Consider the following 18,926-nt stretch of genomic DNA (forward strand, 5'->3'; position numbering starts at 1 on the left):
TTATTCAAGAGAATATCTTGCGCGCTGGCTCCTACGTCAAATCGATACGCGATTAACGACAATGTAGCACGAGTTAATGTTATAGATAACATTCATATGTAACATTTCGTTTAAACGTAAAAAGTTTACGTTTTTACATTGACGATACAAATAGTTTTCGAATTAACAAGTGGGTATTGAACGACAATTAAAATAGTTGATCCAATCAAATTACTTGGTCGGTTGACTCGGTTGAATTCCGTGTTGAATTGTCTGTCACGAATGTCGTGATTATCTATCGCCGTAAAGAGTACAAGCCTACAAGGTACCGTTAATGAAATGAGTTCGTGTTCTTGTTACACCGACGAATTCAATTTGTCTCTGCCAAGTATTCGCGTAAGTACGAGCAGTCGGAGTAGACAGGGAGAGAGAGTGACGGTGGCGAATAAAATCGCACGAAAAAGCTTGGGGAAAGCTTGAGGGAGGGAAAATGGGTCAAGGATCCGTCCCGTAATCAGGCCAGACCAAGAGGGGAAGTGTAGTATTGGTTTGTATTATTCGGCCAAGTAAGTAATAAGAATACGGATCCGATTTGAGTGTAAGAAAATTAATAGCCGACTATAGAGGGGACCTAGTCGTGTAACGTGCTTGCCGGAGAATCGTGCGAGAAATCAATAAAAATATAATAAAGATACATTTATATTCATCGTGCGACACTTGTTTTCAAATTTCAGTATGGCTTTTCTTACACACGTATCTCGTCTGGCTAACCCTTTTGTTTAACTTAAAGGCCGGCATTACATTCACCCCGTGTTAAAGGGTTAAATCTAAAAATGGCTGACTTTTGGTCTTTCGCACCCTCGATGGTCCATTGTAGCGTGTCGCCGTGCCGCCGTGTTATATCTTGCTGACTGAGAGGCACTTGACACCACGCTGTGCCGCCCCTTTAGGGGGTGGCTGTACACGACTCTAGAATTCTCTCGCTGTAAATCCCTGGAGATCGCGGTAGTACACGCTACTTTTCCCTATCGATCGCGGCTCTCCGTGTAACCGCTCGCCTTCATCCGCACGTCCGTCCGTCAGTCCGTCCGATCGACCGATCGACCGAACGACCAGTTCTCACCTCCTTCCCGCGTTACTGCACCCTCAGGAATTTCAAGGCGCCACGGCGCAATATTCCGCGGGCCCTTTTGTTCGACGGATATCGCTCGACGATAACCGCCAACAGTTTTTTTTTCTTTCTTTTCCTCTTTTCTTTCTTTTTAGGGGAGACGATTTCTCGATCAGTTGTCAACTTGTACAAAATGTGTGACTTGTAAGAAAATTCATGCATAACTTTATCGTATATTACTGCATTACGTACTCCACTTATACTCGAAAATGTTGCAAAGGTGCATTAGCGAAATTGTTTTACGTGACAGTTGACGAAAACTGCAGCTGGTGTACAGTGACAACATCTTTTTTGTTGCTGCTGCTTTTGTTGTTTGCATGAAAACAGAGCGAAATGTAGGTACATCGTAGATGCGCCGTGTCTCGCGCAGTTCTATTTACGCGCCGTGAAATTAATTATTGAGTTTCGAGACTATTCTGGTTGCAACGTCTCGTTCTCCAAGAACGGTGCACTGAGTGAAATTCTCTTCTTGACAATACGACCAACTTTCCATCAAGTTCAAAGCAGAATGAGACATATATTACTTATTACTGTTGATCTTTTAATTGATAGCATGACAGTATTTCTTGTTTTTCAATTGAAAAATTATCATAATAATATAAATTTCGAAAATACCATCTATAGTAAAGGAATATTTGTTAATAGCGTAAACGCAGCGTAACGCGGGATAAAGTAAAGGATGATGCACTTGAGATCCTATAGACGTAAGCGCTTAGACGTGGGATGCTTAAAGGTGCATTTAAGAGTCCTCTCAATGATAACACGCAACGTGACACCAACGATTTACCCTTTACGCGTGTCCCACGTAATTAAATGGGGGGAGGATCATCTGTCCCATCGCCGTGACTTGATTAAAGTGAAGCTAACGTATTATACGTTATTTAGCGGGAGAAAATAACGTTACTTATCATGACAGATTGCGCATGGCACAGTGTCATCTCGCGTGGCGTTGATAAAAAGCCAGCAGTTTTCTCTCTCTCCTTCTCTCGCGTTTTTTCTTGAAAAATCAGATTTAATTATCAACGAAGCAAACTGCCGTGAGTAAATTCCTTATTAAGTAATATTTTACATTAAACTTGCATTGACTAGTTTAGATGAAATAGAGTCGGTCAGGTGATCAATTGAATATCTTTGCGAATATAATGATAAGCGAAGAGAGGTGATACTAAATATACGTTACCAGAGAAAGAATGGAAGCCAGCAGGCCAGAAATGCCGACATTATGATGCCGAGTGTCCTGGCCGCTTTCCGTTCTCTCTTCATTTTGCTGCTGCTGGTCATCGGCGGTTCCTCCGGTTGTGGATCCGGCGACGATTGGTCCACAGTCGGCAGAGTAGTCAGACCGGCCGAGATCCCGTTGATTTGCAAATGTTTATTCAACAGAGCAGCCGCTACTTTGCTCCTGAAACATAAATGTTGCAATGATCAATTATTATGTACCAATAAATAACAATTATATACATGGAAAATAAATTCCCTATACAGGGAAAATATGTGGATGAGAGATGTACATAAAAATGAGTTCCTTTTTTCTCAATTTCCCTCTTTCTGTCTCTCCCACCACCCTGTCTCTCTCTCTTCCTCGTTCGTCTTTCGCTCGTATTCTCCATCACTCGAATGCAAATTGTTCAAATTACGATGACAGCCACGTAATTATGCACAAAGTAACGCATACATGGCTGTCGCGGAGACTAATCAAGGCCGCGTAAAATGAACAGCGATATAAATATAACGTATGACATTGAATTAATTTCTTACACCAATCACATGATACGTGAGTGATGAGAGTGTGCGAGTGTATGCAACAAGAGTGCAAAAGCAGCTGCTTTTGAGTATCGATTTCTAAGAAGAGGCAATGATAGGTAATTTTAACTCACTATGAATAGCCGGCGGGTTACCAATATTCTCACGCTACTTTGTGCCATCATTGCATTTAAAATATTTATTTTTGCGTTTTATCATGTGGAATTATTTGGCACAGCTACACAACGAAATTTCTTTTCTTGATGCCGGCTGATATCGCGACGCGTAAGCCATGCGACATATTTCGATTAATAATATAGATTTGATCTAATTTTAAATAATTTCAAAAAACAAGTGACGCGCGAGCGTATTGCCGTATTGAGTTTTAGTAATGTTAAGATAACGATATTTTGCGCGGAATAAACGCAAACGTACATTCGTATCCGCAAATCATAAAAAAACACGTAATAAAATAGCATATATTCTGGAAAATTGCACTTCGTGCACACGCGCTGACAAGCGACAAATATTGTATTCATTATTCGATTAGTTCGATTCGCGCGCGCGCACAGTTTAACGACGCAGCTTTATTTCTTTCATATCTGATTCACAGGCAAATGCAGCTTTGCGTTAAATCCGTGTAAATAAAAACGTGATATCGCGAAATAACTGCAAAACAAATTCCGATAACATTTCTAAATGAAGCAATACTTTGACGTATTTTATTCAATACTTTTACTTTATTTTATTCTATCAAGATGAAGATATCGTTTAAAAGAAAATCTTTCAGGTGAAGATCTTATTGAGTCTTTTATTTATACTGTTATTTATATTGTTTCGTATTTAGTCTTCTTTTTAGTATTTTTTAGTTTTTATATAAAACATCTCATCAATTATTTCACATTTATTTCTTTTTTTCGGAACACTATTGACGCGCGCGAGATTAAGAAAAGATATCACGATAATTCGATCTCGTTTCAATGATTCCAAGATTTTTAATACGTTCCAAGATACGTTATAAAAAAAGGATAATTTGCATTTGTAATATATTAAAAACTTGAAGGAATATTGGTAATGCAGGCACAAATAAAACGCGGGTAAATTAAAGTTTTTTAAAGTTTAAATTACTAATTAGCATATTCGAAACAAGCAATTTATAAATAAGTAATTTTCCCCTTCTTTCTTTTTCATTACTAGGAGCAAACACAATTTAACTTGGGTAGTTCGTTGGCGTATCTCGTTATTCATCAACTCGGAAATCTGAGTACTAAATGATATTATCGTGAATTAATTTCTTCTCAGTCCTCATTATTTAATACATTCGTGTAATACATTAGAAATGTACTTGCATTATATTATTGTACAATCCAGATAAATTAAAACGCTAGTAAGTTATCTTATTTTATCATTTGTTGTAGGAAGATGTGTACATAAATCTTTGATTTAATAAACTATCGCAACGAGGAAGTTCGATCGGAAAACATCGACCGACAGAAGCTGCTATATTACTTTGAACTTTGGCAACCGCAGTTGCGCAGAAAAAAAAGGACGAAACGAATATCGTACGAAGCTCTTCTTTCAGCAGAAAGTTGTGTTCGTTCTCGTTACAGGCGCAACTCGGAAGACGCTTGTCGACGAAGCTTTTTTATAAACACTTGGTAGTAACACAAGGAGAACGTGGGAAGCTTTAGCTGAAGCTAAATTCGATATTACGCGAGTACGGAGAGATTGGAAACTTTTACGCGCAAATAAACGATTGCGGCAGTTTCACCGATAAAAGTGTTTCGTTTCACCTTCATTACCGATATATCAGCTTTATTTTATTTTAGTTCTTTTATTTGTACCTTTGTCAATCTTTTGACATTAAGTACATGTCACATCTTGATTGATGGATATAAAGAGTATAACTTTTAATTAAATGATTCATATTTTTAAAGAAAAATTAAATTTTTATACTTGAAACTAAACTTTCCTCTTCTATGAGAGAAAGAGAGAGAGAGAGAGAGAGAGAGAGAGAGAGAGAGAGAGAGAGAGAGAGAGAGAGATTTCATGGCAATTGAAATAATATAATTTTTAAAACAGTAATCATAAAATAATATTTCTGTTTTCTTTCAAAATGTGTCGCTATGTTTTCCCATGTTGCAAATTTTTATGAGCGATAAAAGTTCATTGTGATACAAATATCCTTGTGCAACAAAATAACGAAGGCAAATTTACATACACATATTTGCGCGATAATTTTAGGTTGACTGAAAAGTCCGTGTTATAAAATTTTGCTAAAAACATCCGCACGAATTTTCCGGTCAATGCCAATAGATAGCTCAACAATAGATATCAGTGAGACGTCGTTTTCCCGACAGGAAGGAAACAGAACCTCAGTATGTGTATGTGCAGGCGATGGAATAGGAACGAAAAATCGGTCGATCGAAATATAAAGGCGAAACAGACAAGTGAAACTTATGATTGCGAAGCAACAACCCGACTAGAAATTTATCCAGTGGTCCTGATCAGGTTGACCTTATTTTATTATCAGGTCCTGATAAGGTAAATTCATCAGGACCTGATCAGTCATGTAACGCAGCATAATAGTTAGATCCTTATCTGGATATCCTCATCAGGTTTATATCGGGTTGAATTATTAAATCCTTACTACCCAGACAGCACCAAGTCGTCTAAAGGATTACTAAAAACTTGATATTTTCGGTGAGTGTAAGAGTCCTTAGAACATATACTACTAGTATATGTTCTAAGTAAGAGTCCAAAAGAAGAGAAGAATAGAGTACCGGATCGATTTTCCAGATGGTTATTTGTAAGGTGCTAACCAAATGTTTCTTGCGAGAACGTCACGCCTGACCTGGCCATCTATCGGTCGCTTGGTGAATCAGAGGCGGGAAACACACACTTGTGTTGAGTTTTGTCTCTTATTGTTCCATAATCGAGTACATTGAAATGTATATGATATAAAAATAATTAATACTCGCAAATTAAGTAGAAATTACTATTCTTTCTACATTAAGTATATAACGTACATTATAATATGATAAACTACGTATGGTCCGATGTAGGACCAGATGTGGGAAACCTTTACCTCTAAATTTTAAAACATATCAGGATGAAGGAATAAGATCCTTAGTAGGTACTAATAATGTAAACTTCAACAAAATTTGTACTTTGAAATATCAGGCATAACGTAAGAAGGTCCTAATACGTTCCTTATTATTTTAACCCTAAAAAGGTCATACATATTTGAACCTGATGAGGATATTCTTAGGTATACCTTATTCAGGATTACCTTACGCCAACCACGTCAGGTCCTTATAACATATTAGGTAAACCTGACAACATTTCTAGTCGGGAATATGGAAACGGTAATAGAGTTGCAGAAAACAACGAAAAATTGTTTGGAAAAGGTTCTCGGTAGTGCCATTGCGAGATACAAGATAGATGATTAAATAGTTGAACTGAATAAATTGCTGTACGCTTTTTCAGAAAAATAATTTTATTAGATGTGAATAAATAATCCAATTTTTTTAAAGCAATTGAAGAAACTAATTTAAAATCAATTAATTTCCCCGCTCTGAAGACTCTCGGAAGTGCGACACTGATTTGGAGCAACTGCTCATTGAGAATTCGGCACAAATTACACAAAAAGAGCTTGCAAAGTAGTTGGGAGCAGATCATTTCCAAACTCTTACACGATATGGGAAAGATTCAAAAAGAAGGAAAATGAATTTCACATGAATTGACTGAAGCCAAAAATCAAAGAGTAGCAGCGTGTTATTCTCTTCTCAGTAAACAGTGTAGAAAGTCTTTCTTATGAAAAATTGTTACGAGCGATGAAAAATTAATACTCTATGACAATCCGAAACGTAGAAAGTCATGGGTAAATTCTGGCGAATCATCGACATCGGTTACAAAATGGTTTAATAATTTTATCGTGACCAAAGACACAACATTTGTCCGAGATAAAATTCATAAACTGCTTGAAAGATGACTTAAAGAAAGCAACACATATTTTGATTAAAAGGTTTGTTTTACTTTCTTTAAAACTACACCTCGCATTTAGCCGAAAAATTTGGATTATTCATTTGTATACCTAATATCTATATTTGTTTGTGTATTTTGGAAAATTTGACAGATTATGAAATAAATATATTTAGCAATATTATGTTCAGCATAACATAATTTTAATAATTTTGCAAAGTACACGGGACCGATTTATGGAATATTCATCTCGTTAAGAGAGCTCGCGTCCAACTATTTCGATGTAATTCGATGAGCTGCTACGCAGTAGAGAAGTTGAAACGCAAGTTTCCTCTTTTGATCTAGCTCGATTTTACGTGCGCAAAACTTTTCGTAGACTAGATTATGACTTATCTTTGATGTGAGCGTTTTCCGTCTCTTCTACAAAAATATATTGCTGATTGAGGCCATCCAAGATGTTGCTTAATACCAGTATAGAAAATGACAAAATTTTACTTGAGAAAGAGAGAGAGTGAGAGAGAGGGGGGGGGCATAAGACGAGAATGGATAACGCATTTGCTTAAAAAAGACAATTCAGTTTTTATTATTTTGCGGATTTATTATTTCGAATTAAAATCTTTTTCAATTGTGACGTTTCAGGGTTGAAGCGAGCTTATCCCCATTCTAAAAAAATGCGTTGTAAATTAAGCCTCTCTCACCTTCTTCCAAATATACATGTACACATCTCCGTCTATTCCACGCGAGCATTATTTGCAATTCTTTTCAACAAATGTTTACGTCGTGCACGACCTACTTTTGCCGTCACACGTCTCGATAAAATCCTGTGCACACACACGCGCGCGCATATACCTACATATATATGTGCACAGTAGGTCCACACATCGCCAGGATTTTAGCCCGAGCTGGCGAAGTAGACCGTATGGAAATCTTGTACGGCGTGTTTGAACCACCCTATATATTATTATTGCACTATCCGCGGTGTGTATACTCGAATGTAATAAACAACAGATTTCAGATATTTTATTGAATGTTTTCCACGGCAAGAGGAGCAACAATGAATCATTCATTAACAAAGAATGAATTGTTCGAGTCAGTTTCTCCTTTCCTATGTTTAATATGATGCGTCCGCAGTCATTAAAATTATTAAAGGAACGGGATAGCTTCGTTGACGAATACTTTTTACATGGAAGAAGCGGATATCGTAAGCTTGGAAATTGCCAAGCGATATCGGAATTGCTAAAGCGATTCGTCGTCAATTCTGCGGCGAGGAAGAACGTCAGTTACCGAGTATATATTCGGAATGGCAGCAGAAGGAAATAGCGACCGGTAATCGAAAGCTGGGAGCTTGCTGCCGACTTGAATTGAAAATGGTGCGGATTGAATGGAAAACATGCTGATCGCATCTCAATTGAAAATTTGTTTTACGAAAAATTATTTTGCATTCTTACGATTACTGTATTTATCAGTCATGTTACGATCAATTACGATATCGTACGTTCTGAAACTGTACATTCCAAGTCGAATATATACATTTCAGCAGAATAAGAGGATTAAACTATGTTTCATTTATATTTTGAAAGGAAATTTCGATTTTCGAATATTCCATACTGAAATGGCAGAATTCTCAAGCTTCACGCAAACGTCATTTGATTTTTTCAAGCAATGAAGAAGCTATCTGAAAGCCAATTACCGCTACAGATTTAAGCTAAAACGTGCTTCCTTTCGGAAAAAGCTTTTATAATCCTTTTCATGACGGACATCAAACGGCATTTGCAGTTTGCACATGCCTGCGATTGATGATGAACTCCATTGGCTTGCAATGCAAAGATTGAAAGAAACGAGATCTGATTTTGATGAAGGCGTGGCGTGTAGCAGTTTTGCTTTGCTATCTCCTTGATTTTAGCATATCAAAGAGAGTGATAGAAAAAGAGAGAGAGAGAGAGAGAGAGAGAGAGAGAGAGAGAGAGAGAAACATATCTACATTTTCCTCTGTTTTCTTTCTATCCCAAAACGGGATCGCTTTCTCTCCCTCGGGGATAACGATTTGCCAAAGGCATTACGAGATCGCTTGTTTGAAAGGAACGATTTTACGTGATAAATCTCTGTCTCTCCAAACGCCATTCAATTTAACTTGTCCAAAAACAGTGACTAATCGTGGTCATTATATATCATCCTCTTAACAAAAGCAGACTTTGGTTCCCTTTTGGCACTAATTAAAATTCAATTAAAATTCTCCAACTACTTTGCTACACGATTTAAATGCCAAAAACACATTTTGCAGCTACAATATCACCTCTCCGGCAGGAAGAGAACTTTACAAAGTAATACCAACCAACAATTTATTAATCCATTGCTCTCTCAAACCTGCTCACTACCCAAAAAACGTATTTACGTAGTTTACACCAGATATATTAGATATTGCCATTTTTAACAACATAAAAAATCCGTTATTTTCTTCAGTACTACCAGAACTTGATTTCGATCACTCGCTTATCCTTTTATTTCAACGTTTCTTTTGCGTTTCATCCTGTTCAAATCACTACTAAAAATATCCCTATAAAACACAAATTAGATCCACTTTAAAACTCTCTTAGATCTACATATACAGATTCCTAAAAACATAAACACCCCCATAGATCTTGACAAGGCAATTGAAGACTTTACTTTCATCCTTTCCGAATCAGTAAAACTTTCTTCTTTTCCTACAGAAACAAGTAATAAAACACATCAAAAAACTTTTCTTCCACATCACATTGCTTCTCTAATCAAGTTAAAAAACAAAATTAGACGGATATGGCAAAATCAAAGATTAGTTTATCTAAGAAAAGTATTAAACAAATTGATCCATATTATCAAACGTGAACTAGACGAAAACTGAATATCATCTTATCAGTCCTTTTTAGCATTCATTACCTCTTCAGACGAAACCTAAAAATATCTCACTACAAAAACAACAGCCATCTTCGCAGCAATAATAAATACTGCCATATATCTAGAATATTTTCCACAAAAATGGAAACAGGCTATAATAATCCCAATCCGTAAACCTCAAAATATCCTTCTTTACTTCTTTAGGAAGTTATCGATCAATTAGTCTTCTATCTTCTTTGCTCTTCAAAATTCTAGAAAAACAAGCGAGCACACTCGTGCTTGAATTTGTTTCAAACATGTTAGTTGGCTCGTGTTCACGAACGAAAACGCGCTCTTGTTAGGGTTTTCCGCTTTGCCGAAGATTGGAATAGAGATGGCAACCATCTCGTATGAAAACGGCATATAGGTATTCCAACTCCTTACTCCGACTCGTCTTTTTGAAATTCTTTTCTTTTTATTATTTATCAGTTTTCTTGCTACGATATATCCTAAAATCTCACTAACAACTGCAACACCTTCATTCATCGAATCCATTTTTGTAACTTAGAAGTGAGGCGTGCTCAAAAGGGACCATATACTCGTCATCAGGTCTCGAACCATGTCAACACAATCACGCATGCTATGCTAATCAGTTTCGAGATGCGAGTCACGAACGCTCTTCTCGAACGAGATTTCTCGAACCGTGTACAACTGCCTTAACACTTTAAAGTCTTGGATAGACAAATGGAAAATAACTTTAATTTAAACCCCTTCAAAACACAAGCTGAAATATTCATCCTCCATCAACTTACGTTGCCACTCCCTCTAATGATAAAAAACAATCCTATATCATAGCTCCCCCTTCTCAATAAGTAATAAATAAAAAAATACCTGGGCATACTTATGAATACTAAATTAACTTAGACTCCCCACATTAACAAGAAAATTCAAAAACCGACGTTTCGCACAATTTTTCCCTTTAATAAATCGAAATAATCAAAGCTCGTTAGTTTATCCGCAGCTCCATCATGAAGTCGACATAGACACGATAGAAACACATATACTGAAGTTAGCAACTAAATTTTTCTCCTCACTAAATGAATCCATTAGGTCTGTTTTTTTATTCCTGCATTGCGGAACTGCAATACGTTAAAGTGAGACAAGTATATGTTTTCTCACTCTAACTTATTGCACCAGTTGGAGACAGACCTATTGGAGCATCATATTATTACATAGGTATACATCAAGGATGTATACCACGTGGTACACAACCTATCATTCATTCGTATAACAAATTTCCACTTCACAGATTACTAACATGCACAGCCCTTAATAACGAACTCTCTTCTCAATTTATCTTCATTCCAGACATCGCCTATGTATCTATTTAATATTATAAGAGTAAAAAAAGATAATATTAACATTATAAGATTAATATTAGAAGAGTAAACGTATAAACTAAATAATGTATCGTATGTACTTTATGTACAATCAAATGTTATTCCACCATTGTATAGTTCTTGTTAAGCGATAATTGCTGATCTTGAAAAACACCCAGTGAACAGGAAATGTGCAAGATGCTGGCAAGATGCCTCCAAAAAGATAGGGAGATGACGATCAAAAATTGTGCAAAATGTCCCATGCCGTGATGCAGATCGTGACGGTGTTCTTTCCTCTGATTGGTCGGCTGTCATGTGACATGCGTCATGTTAATACCGCGTTATTCAAATGTGGTATTTATATGAAGGTGAAATGAGAACGTTATGTCAATTGCCCATTATAGAAAAAGGTCAAGTTAAATTAATTGCGGAATCATTATTAATGTAAACGCAAGAGAACAAATAAAATACATGTAATAGGAGAGGTTAAAATAAAGAAAGCAATATATATGTATATAGAGGAGAATCCCCTATTATGAGATATGCTCCTAATATGAGATAATGGAGTTTCTGCTAAACTAGTGAGCACCATCTGTTAATTCCACCATGAACTTATTACTCTTGATGTAAAATGTATTTAGTGAAAAATTCATTGTTCGTTATTGCGTTTAGCCTTTGCAAGAAAAGGTTTGTGAAATTGTGAACATGTCAAAGGAACTTAAGGTAAGTCTTTAAACCTTGTTTATTACATGATAAAGAAATGGTTGGCAATAAATTCAGTATGCAATGATAGAGTAGAATCGTATTAACAGGAAAATACGCGATTTGTTGAATTGCTTAATTGTAGAGGTTAGATTTCATGATCGCGGAACCGCTAGGCGTATGGCTCGTATAATGAGATATTCAGGGTACTCTTAATATGAGATAATTATTGCTCGAATATGAAGATTATGTAGTGTAATAAAAATAAAGAAAATACTACGTTAAGGTTAAAGAAAAGTTAATACGAATTTATATTACGAATTTTTGTGTATTTAATTTTTATAGAATCTGACTATGGAGGTTAAAGAAACGAGGAAGCGTCGACAGTGGAATCGTGAAGATTTGGCGAAGGCTGTGGCAGCAGTATTTTTATAAAAATATCTAATAAAGTTTTTTACTTGCAATATTGATGTATTTTGCACTTTTAACACTGATTTCTCAAGGTATCTTATATTAGGAGCACACTTTCTCGATCTTGCGTAAAGCTCTTTTTTCAAATTTTTTTAATTTTCAGAAAAAGTAATATTTAAATTAGATTTTTCATTTCACCAACCTAAAGCTTATTAAATTCTCTTCAAGATAACGTATTACATTTTTTAATTCTGCCTATAGATTTCCTTACATTCGGCAAAATCGATATGGTATCTCATTATCGGGGACTTTCCTCTACATATACAGTTATTTATCCGATTATATATACTTACAGTCACTGTAAGTATATATAATAAACTGTTATTGAATATTATTAAATATTATGAAATATTATACAACAAACTAAAACATTGGGTACTACAGTACTACAAAGCATGTAAGCGTGTTTGTAGTACTGTAGTACCCAATGTTTTAGTTTTATCTGTGCAATTTGTGATATTTGTAATAGTTTATTGTATAATATTTCATAATATTTAATTAATATTTAATAATATTCAATAACAGTTTATTATATATACTTACAGTGACTGTAAGTATATATAATCGGATAAATAACTGTGTGTATATATACAGGGTGTCCCGGGTTTTAACCGACAAACTGCGGGAGCATATTCTACTAGTGGAAATAAGAAAAAATTCTTATATCGAGTTTGCTTAGAAATGCTTTATTACAAAGTTATAAACCAATATTGAAAAGAAATATGAGATAAGTAACAACGGATTTTTTCACAAAAATAAAAATTATGTACGCAATGATTTAGTGACGCATTTCAAAATGTTGTCCTTGCACATCGATACAAGCTAGACATCGACGTAGTACAGAATTTGTTACAGTACTACATTCCTGAAAATTTTGTTGCATCTCAGTAACTGAATTAGTAATTCGTTGCTTTAAATCTATCTGGTACTCTCCTGTTAGGAAATCTACGTTGATACTCTCGTACGGCAGCTCGTGCATTTCCGTCACAGAATCCGTACACGAAATGAATATCAGTGTATTCCTCATTTGAAAACACTTTTGGCATTCTGATAGTAATTGCTAGTTCACACGACGATTGAAATCTAACAGCTACTGTTGTGAAAGTAACAATCATACTGAATCGTTTCAACATAGTGAACATGAATACATGTGAATACACATAACATAAACATCTTCGACCTTCCAAATTCTACACTATGTTCCGTTGTTACTTATCTCATATTTCTTTTCAATATTGGTTTATAACTTTGTAATAAAGCATTTCTAAGCAAACTCGATATAAGAATTTTTTCTTATTTCCACTAATAGAATATGCTCCCGCAGTTTGTCGGTTAAAACCCGGGACACCCTGTATATATATATATATATATATTGCTTTCTTTATTTTAACCTCTCCTATTACATGTATTTTATTTGTTCTCTTGCGTTTACATTAATAATGATTCCGCAATTAATTTAACTTGACCTTTTTCTATAATGGGCAATTGACATAACGTTCTCATTTCACCTTCATATAAATACCACATTTGAATAACGCGGTATTAACATGACGCATGTCACATGACAGCCGACCAATCAGAGGAAAGAACACCGTCACGATCTGCATCACGGCATGGGACATTTTGCACAATTTTTGATCGTCATCTCCCTATCTTTTTGTAGGCATCTTGCCAGCATCTTGCACATTTCCTGTTCACTGGGCAATCTCTGTAAAGACGTTTTTTGAAACATAAATAAAAAAAGTTCGCTTATACTTAATGTCGATCAAACGCGATCTTACTAATGCCATGCATTGTAGATAAGATTCGTGAACTCTTTGTGACACGCTTTACGTTATTGCTGGCTGGTGGTTGACGTTACCGCACGTCTGACCGCAGTCGAGTTGCTTCTACTTCACATCTAACTTGTAAGTAGACGCGACAGCCAGTACCTCGAGTGATCTTTATAATATATTATAATGTTTCGTACTCCTTGTCACAAACTTACAAATATAGAATACTAGCATCCCCCGTCACGCGGGCTTCGCCTGCGATATTATGTGTAGAATTAAATAAAAACACATTTTACCCCTTCTCGCTCGTTAGGGGTGGAATTTCGGCAAACCCACCCTTAGTGAGCACCTACGTAATAGTAGGAATATACCCTTAAAATTTCAAATCGATAGATGCAGTGGTTCGGACTGCACGTTGATGAGTCAGTGAGTGGTATTTGGCTTATACAGGGTGTTTCCTAAGTAAGTAGACAAACTTAAGGAGCATATTCCTTGGCTTATTTTAAGAAGAAAAGGTCATATAAACATATGTCCTAAATTACTTTGTTTTCCAAAAAAGTACATCACTGTTTTCGTTCACTTTTCGGATAGCGTGCTTTTGCAGTACGAGTCAACAGCGGTGGGGATGGAGTGGGGATGGTCTCGCGGCGCTGCAAGTGAACACTCGTTTCAGACACTCCAGGTATTTTTGAGCGTGTACGTCAATCAATGGAAAGGAGAGTTGAGGCGTGTATCATGGCTGCAGGTGGACATTTTCAGCAGTTACTGTGATGTTATTATTTTTCTTTTTAGTTACTATTTTCTTTTTCGTTATAATTTTTCTTTTTGGTTACTATTGTTTTTCATTTGTTTCATTTGCAATAACACAAACTGTTCTATAATAAACGAAAAGTGAACGAAAACAGTGATGTACTTTTTTTTGGAAAACAAAGCAGTTTAGGACATATGTTTATATGACCTTTTCTTCTTAAAATAAGCCAAGGAATATCCTCTTTAAGTTTGTCTACTTACTTAGGAAACACCCTGTATATATATATATATATATATATATAGATTTTATATTTATATTTATATTTTATATTTACGTTATAGATTTTCTCAATGAGAAATGAATATTAATCACAGAATATTTACTGCTTATTGACTTATTTGATAAAACTTCTTTAGGTCTGCAAGTGCAACTAGAACTTAATTGTTAATGATTGTTGAAACGCAATCACTTATAAAGGCATTAGTGTCTATTTGAGGTTCTGAGAAGCGAGAAGCGTGTATCAATTTGCCTACGTTACATCTAATAGTCATCAGACTGTGTATATATAGTTGTGGACGGGCAGCACGTGCTTTTGTTACACGGGCCACAACTGCTGCAACTTGAATGCACTAAGAGGAAAGTTTTGTCGTTAAAGTAGAAGATATAGAATTATGTGTGCGCGCGCATTTGTGTGCGAGAAGTAAACCAATAAGCAAGAATAAATTCTTTATTCAATCTACGAATTTTCTAAGAATAGGAAGGAGAGAGAGAGAGGGAGGGAGGGAGGGAGAGAGAGGGAGAGAGAGAGAGAGAGAGAGAGAGAGAGAGGATCGAAATTTTATTCCCTAATTAAAATCTTTCAGTTTTATGGAAATTTTGTATTGATTATGCACATATTAAATGTACAGAGGAATTTACAATATACCTCTTCATCAAGACCCAACTTTACATTATTATGTAGAAGTAGCGTAACCCACATATATAAAACCTATGACCGAGAATAATCATTTCTCAAATATTTATGCAGTTATATAGAAAATACAATTGTAATTTGACAGTGGGACGTCACTTTTGTATCGCTTAGCCAATCTTCTTCCGGGATATTCTCGTACAATCTGTCGTTCTTTACAGAATCCTTTTAAGAATAAGATGAGGAAAAGCGAGGAGTAATGAAAATGGTAGCCAGTGGTAGTCGAGTGGTGCCCAAAGTAAGTAATAATCTTTTAGATTAAGGCTGGCAGGCGGGATAACCCCTGGGAAGTTCAATTTCCAGCCACTAAATAAGTTCACTGTCTCTCTCTCTCTCTCTCTCTGCGCCAATTCGCAAAAGGTTTCACGAAGAAATAGAACTCGCGAAATGGAATTCGCCAATGAAAAAATACCTGAATATAATGACATTAAAGTGACAGTCGTAAATTTTCTACTGTTAGAATGTTTTCTATAATTTATATGCCTCATATATTTACATAAGAAAGTACGCAATTATGCGATACATGATGTTTCCAGACTCTCAGGTCAGACTCAGATCTGATTAATCTTAAAAGAATTTGGTAAATCTACCGATTAGCGAACCCATCTCCTATCACCTTGTCCTTGACATATATTATAGAGGTCACCCTCCTGAGTGACCTTCAAAAGGTTTCAGCCGTCGGTCGTTGTTTACTAAAAAGTTATTAACAAAAGAAGTTTAATGATTTTGCACGAATTTTCAGCCGTCCGCAACAAGCAAAAGGTTATATTTTTCGAAACTGGAGCCCTGGACACATACGCTCGGTTTCAGCCCGCTTCGCGGGAGGGCGGGGGGCAGGGGCTTCGCCCCCCGCCCCCCGCCAGAACCAGTGTAACAGATTTTAGCGTACAGATTTTGATCACCTGGTACACGGCACGGATTTTGGCGGGGGGGGGGCGAAGCTTCCGCCCCCCGCCCTCCCGCGAAGCGGGCTGAAAACGAACTGTCCGAGGCTCCAGTTTCGGAAAATATAACCTAACCAGGTTAGGTTAGGCTAGTTTAGGTTACGTTAAAGCAGAGAATACTTTGTATTTAACTGTTTATGCTTTTGGTTAAAGTGAAGAATACTTTGTACTTATATTAAAAGAAACTATTCTATATATTAACGATTCACTGCTTTAAATCACTTTCCTTCCTTCGTTCATATACATATTCGTCTTTTATATATTTCAATATTCAAAATAACTACTATATTTGCAAAATTTCTTTTGTTAATAACTTATTCATAAACAACGATCGACGACTAAAACCTAGTGCGGGTTATTCGGGAAGGTGACCTTTGTAATATATGTCAATATTATGTTCTTGGTTCGCGTAGACAGCTGAAAATTCGTGCAAAATCATTAAACTTCTTTTGTTAATAACATTTTAGTAAACAACGACCGACGGTTAAAACTTGCACAATGTTACTCAGGAGGGTGACCTTTATAATATATGTCAAGGACAAGGTGATAGGAGGTGGGTTCGCTAATCGGTAGATTTACCAAAATTTTTTCCTACAACGTTGTTTCTTGATAAGTGGTTGCATTATGCTTGACATTTCAGTTGGGACTAAAATTTCAAGGTGCTAGCTTGTTTGCATCATTAATTTTGACATTAAATGTAACAGTACCTTGTAGACGCTCAGTGAGAAAATACTATGAACAAACAAAGAGCCAATATTAACTTTTATTTTAAGCTGGGCAAAACACACAAAATTGTGAAAACTATGTACCACAGAGATTCTTTGGATCGTTTTAGGTAATATGCTCAATTTCATGACAATAGGGAGGATGTCGTGGATGCTTCATGAGTACATGAGCCATCAAAACTCATATCTTTGAAAATGTGCAAAAAGTGCTTGAAATGCTTCGATCGGACGCAACAAAAATTTGTGTTAAATTCAATACGTTTCATATGTCCCAAAGGGTCTACTCAAAGTTTTGTGTTAATTTAAGATAATGCGAATATGATATCAATATTATGTATAATAGACACTTTAACATGAAATTAATAGGATAGTTGGAAGTAAAAATTTCATGTAAACTGAACTATTTACAGTATTAAGTGTTTTAAAGAAAAATGTTATTTGTACGGTTCATATAATGTCGCACTACGTCATTATCGCGTTTATATTTGAGAAATGTTAATTTAACAAATGATGGCTGTTGTAGAGTGAAATTCTTACTATTACATATAAAATATTATTTTATTATTTGAATTAGTTGATAATAAACTTAACACATAAAGTTTAATTAACTCAACAATAATTTATTAAATTTATGCTTGGATATGCGCTTTCAACATTTTAAAATTTTAATAATGACCGTTTTTAGCAAAAATACAAAATATCTTTTGTTGTACACTTTTATATGTCTACCAGACGCATTGAAAAATACACTGGTATATCTAACAGCACTGTACATCAAATTCTAACTGAGAATTTGGACTAACAAAATATACGTCACGAATGTTCTTCTTACGGAGGATCAAAAAGACGTCAGAATAGAGCACTGCAAAGACTAAGAGAGGCCGATATTGATCTGAATTTCATGAAAAACATCAAAAGACTGGTGGTTATAAAACATGGTGTTCTCGATATGAGCTACTTACAAAGCGGTAGAGTGCGGATTAGCAGAACCCACAAAAGTCAAAACCAAAGAAAATGCCTATGCGGAAGAGCCGAATCAAGACATTTTTTCAAGTTGTTTTCTTCGATTTAAAAGGAATCGTCCACAAGGAACTCATACCGCAAGATCAAATCGTGAACACAGATTATTATTTGGGTGTTCTACAGTTGGAAAATTGTGTTTTCTTGTTAAAAAATATGCCGGTTAACATTTTTGTGTTAAATATTTAACACATTCATGTGTTAATTTAACATGTTGCTGTTGTGTTAATTCAACTCAAGTGTTAATTTTTTAAAACAACTAAAAAAAAGTGTAAAAATTACACATTGTGCACCTATTTTTAATTTTACACAATAGATATGTTCCATATTATTAGTGACAAGTTTTATCTGTTAAAATTTACAGAAAACTATGTTGAGAGTAAAGATGTATGTAAAAATAACTTTTTTTTCGAGTTAATTTTATCATTAAAAATATGTTGATTTTACACAAAATTTATTTCAAAT

The 18,926-nt window shown here is 35.5% G+C and overlaps 1 protein-coding gene across 3 annotated transcripts in view; it reads right to left on the reverse strand.

Moving 5' to 3' along the window:
• Positions 1 to 18,926, reverse strand: part of LOC105286413 (octopamine receptor beta-1R) — a 52,139-nt gene that overhangs the window by 5,271 nt on the left and 27,942 nt on the right. For all 3 annotated transcript variants that reach the window (XM_011351354.3, XM_011351356.3, XM_011351355.3), the window contains one exon: positions 2,331 to 2,552. In XM_011351354.3, coding sequence (XP_011349656.1) covers positions 2,331 to 2,552 — 222 coding nt within the window. The remainder of the gene's footprint in view (positions 1 to 2,330; positions 2,553 to 18,926) is intronic.

Source organism: Ooceraea biroi, chromosome 5, assembly GCF_003672135.1.
Source record: "Ooceraea biroi isolate clonal line C1 chromosome 5, Obir_v5.4, whole genome shotgun sequence".
In the NCBI taxonomy this organism is placed as follows: domain Eukaryota; kingdom Metazoa; phylum Arthropoda; class Insecta; order Hymenoptera; family Formicidae; genus Ooceraea; species Ooceraea biroi.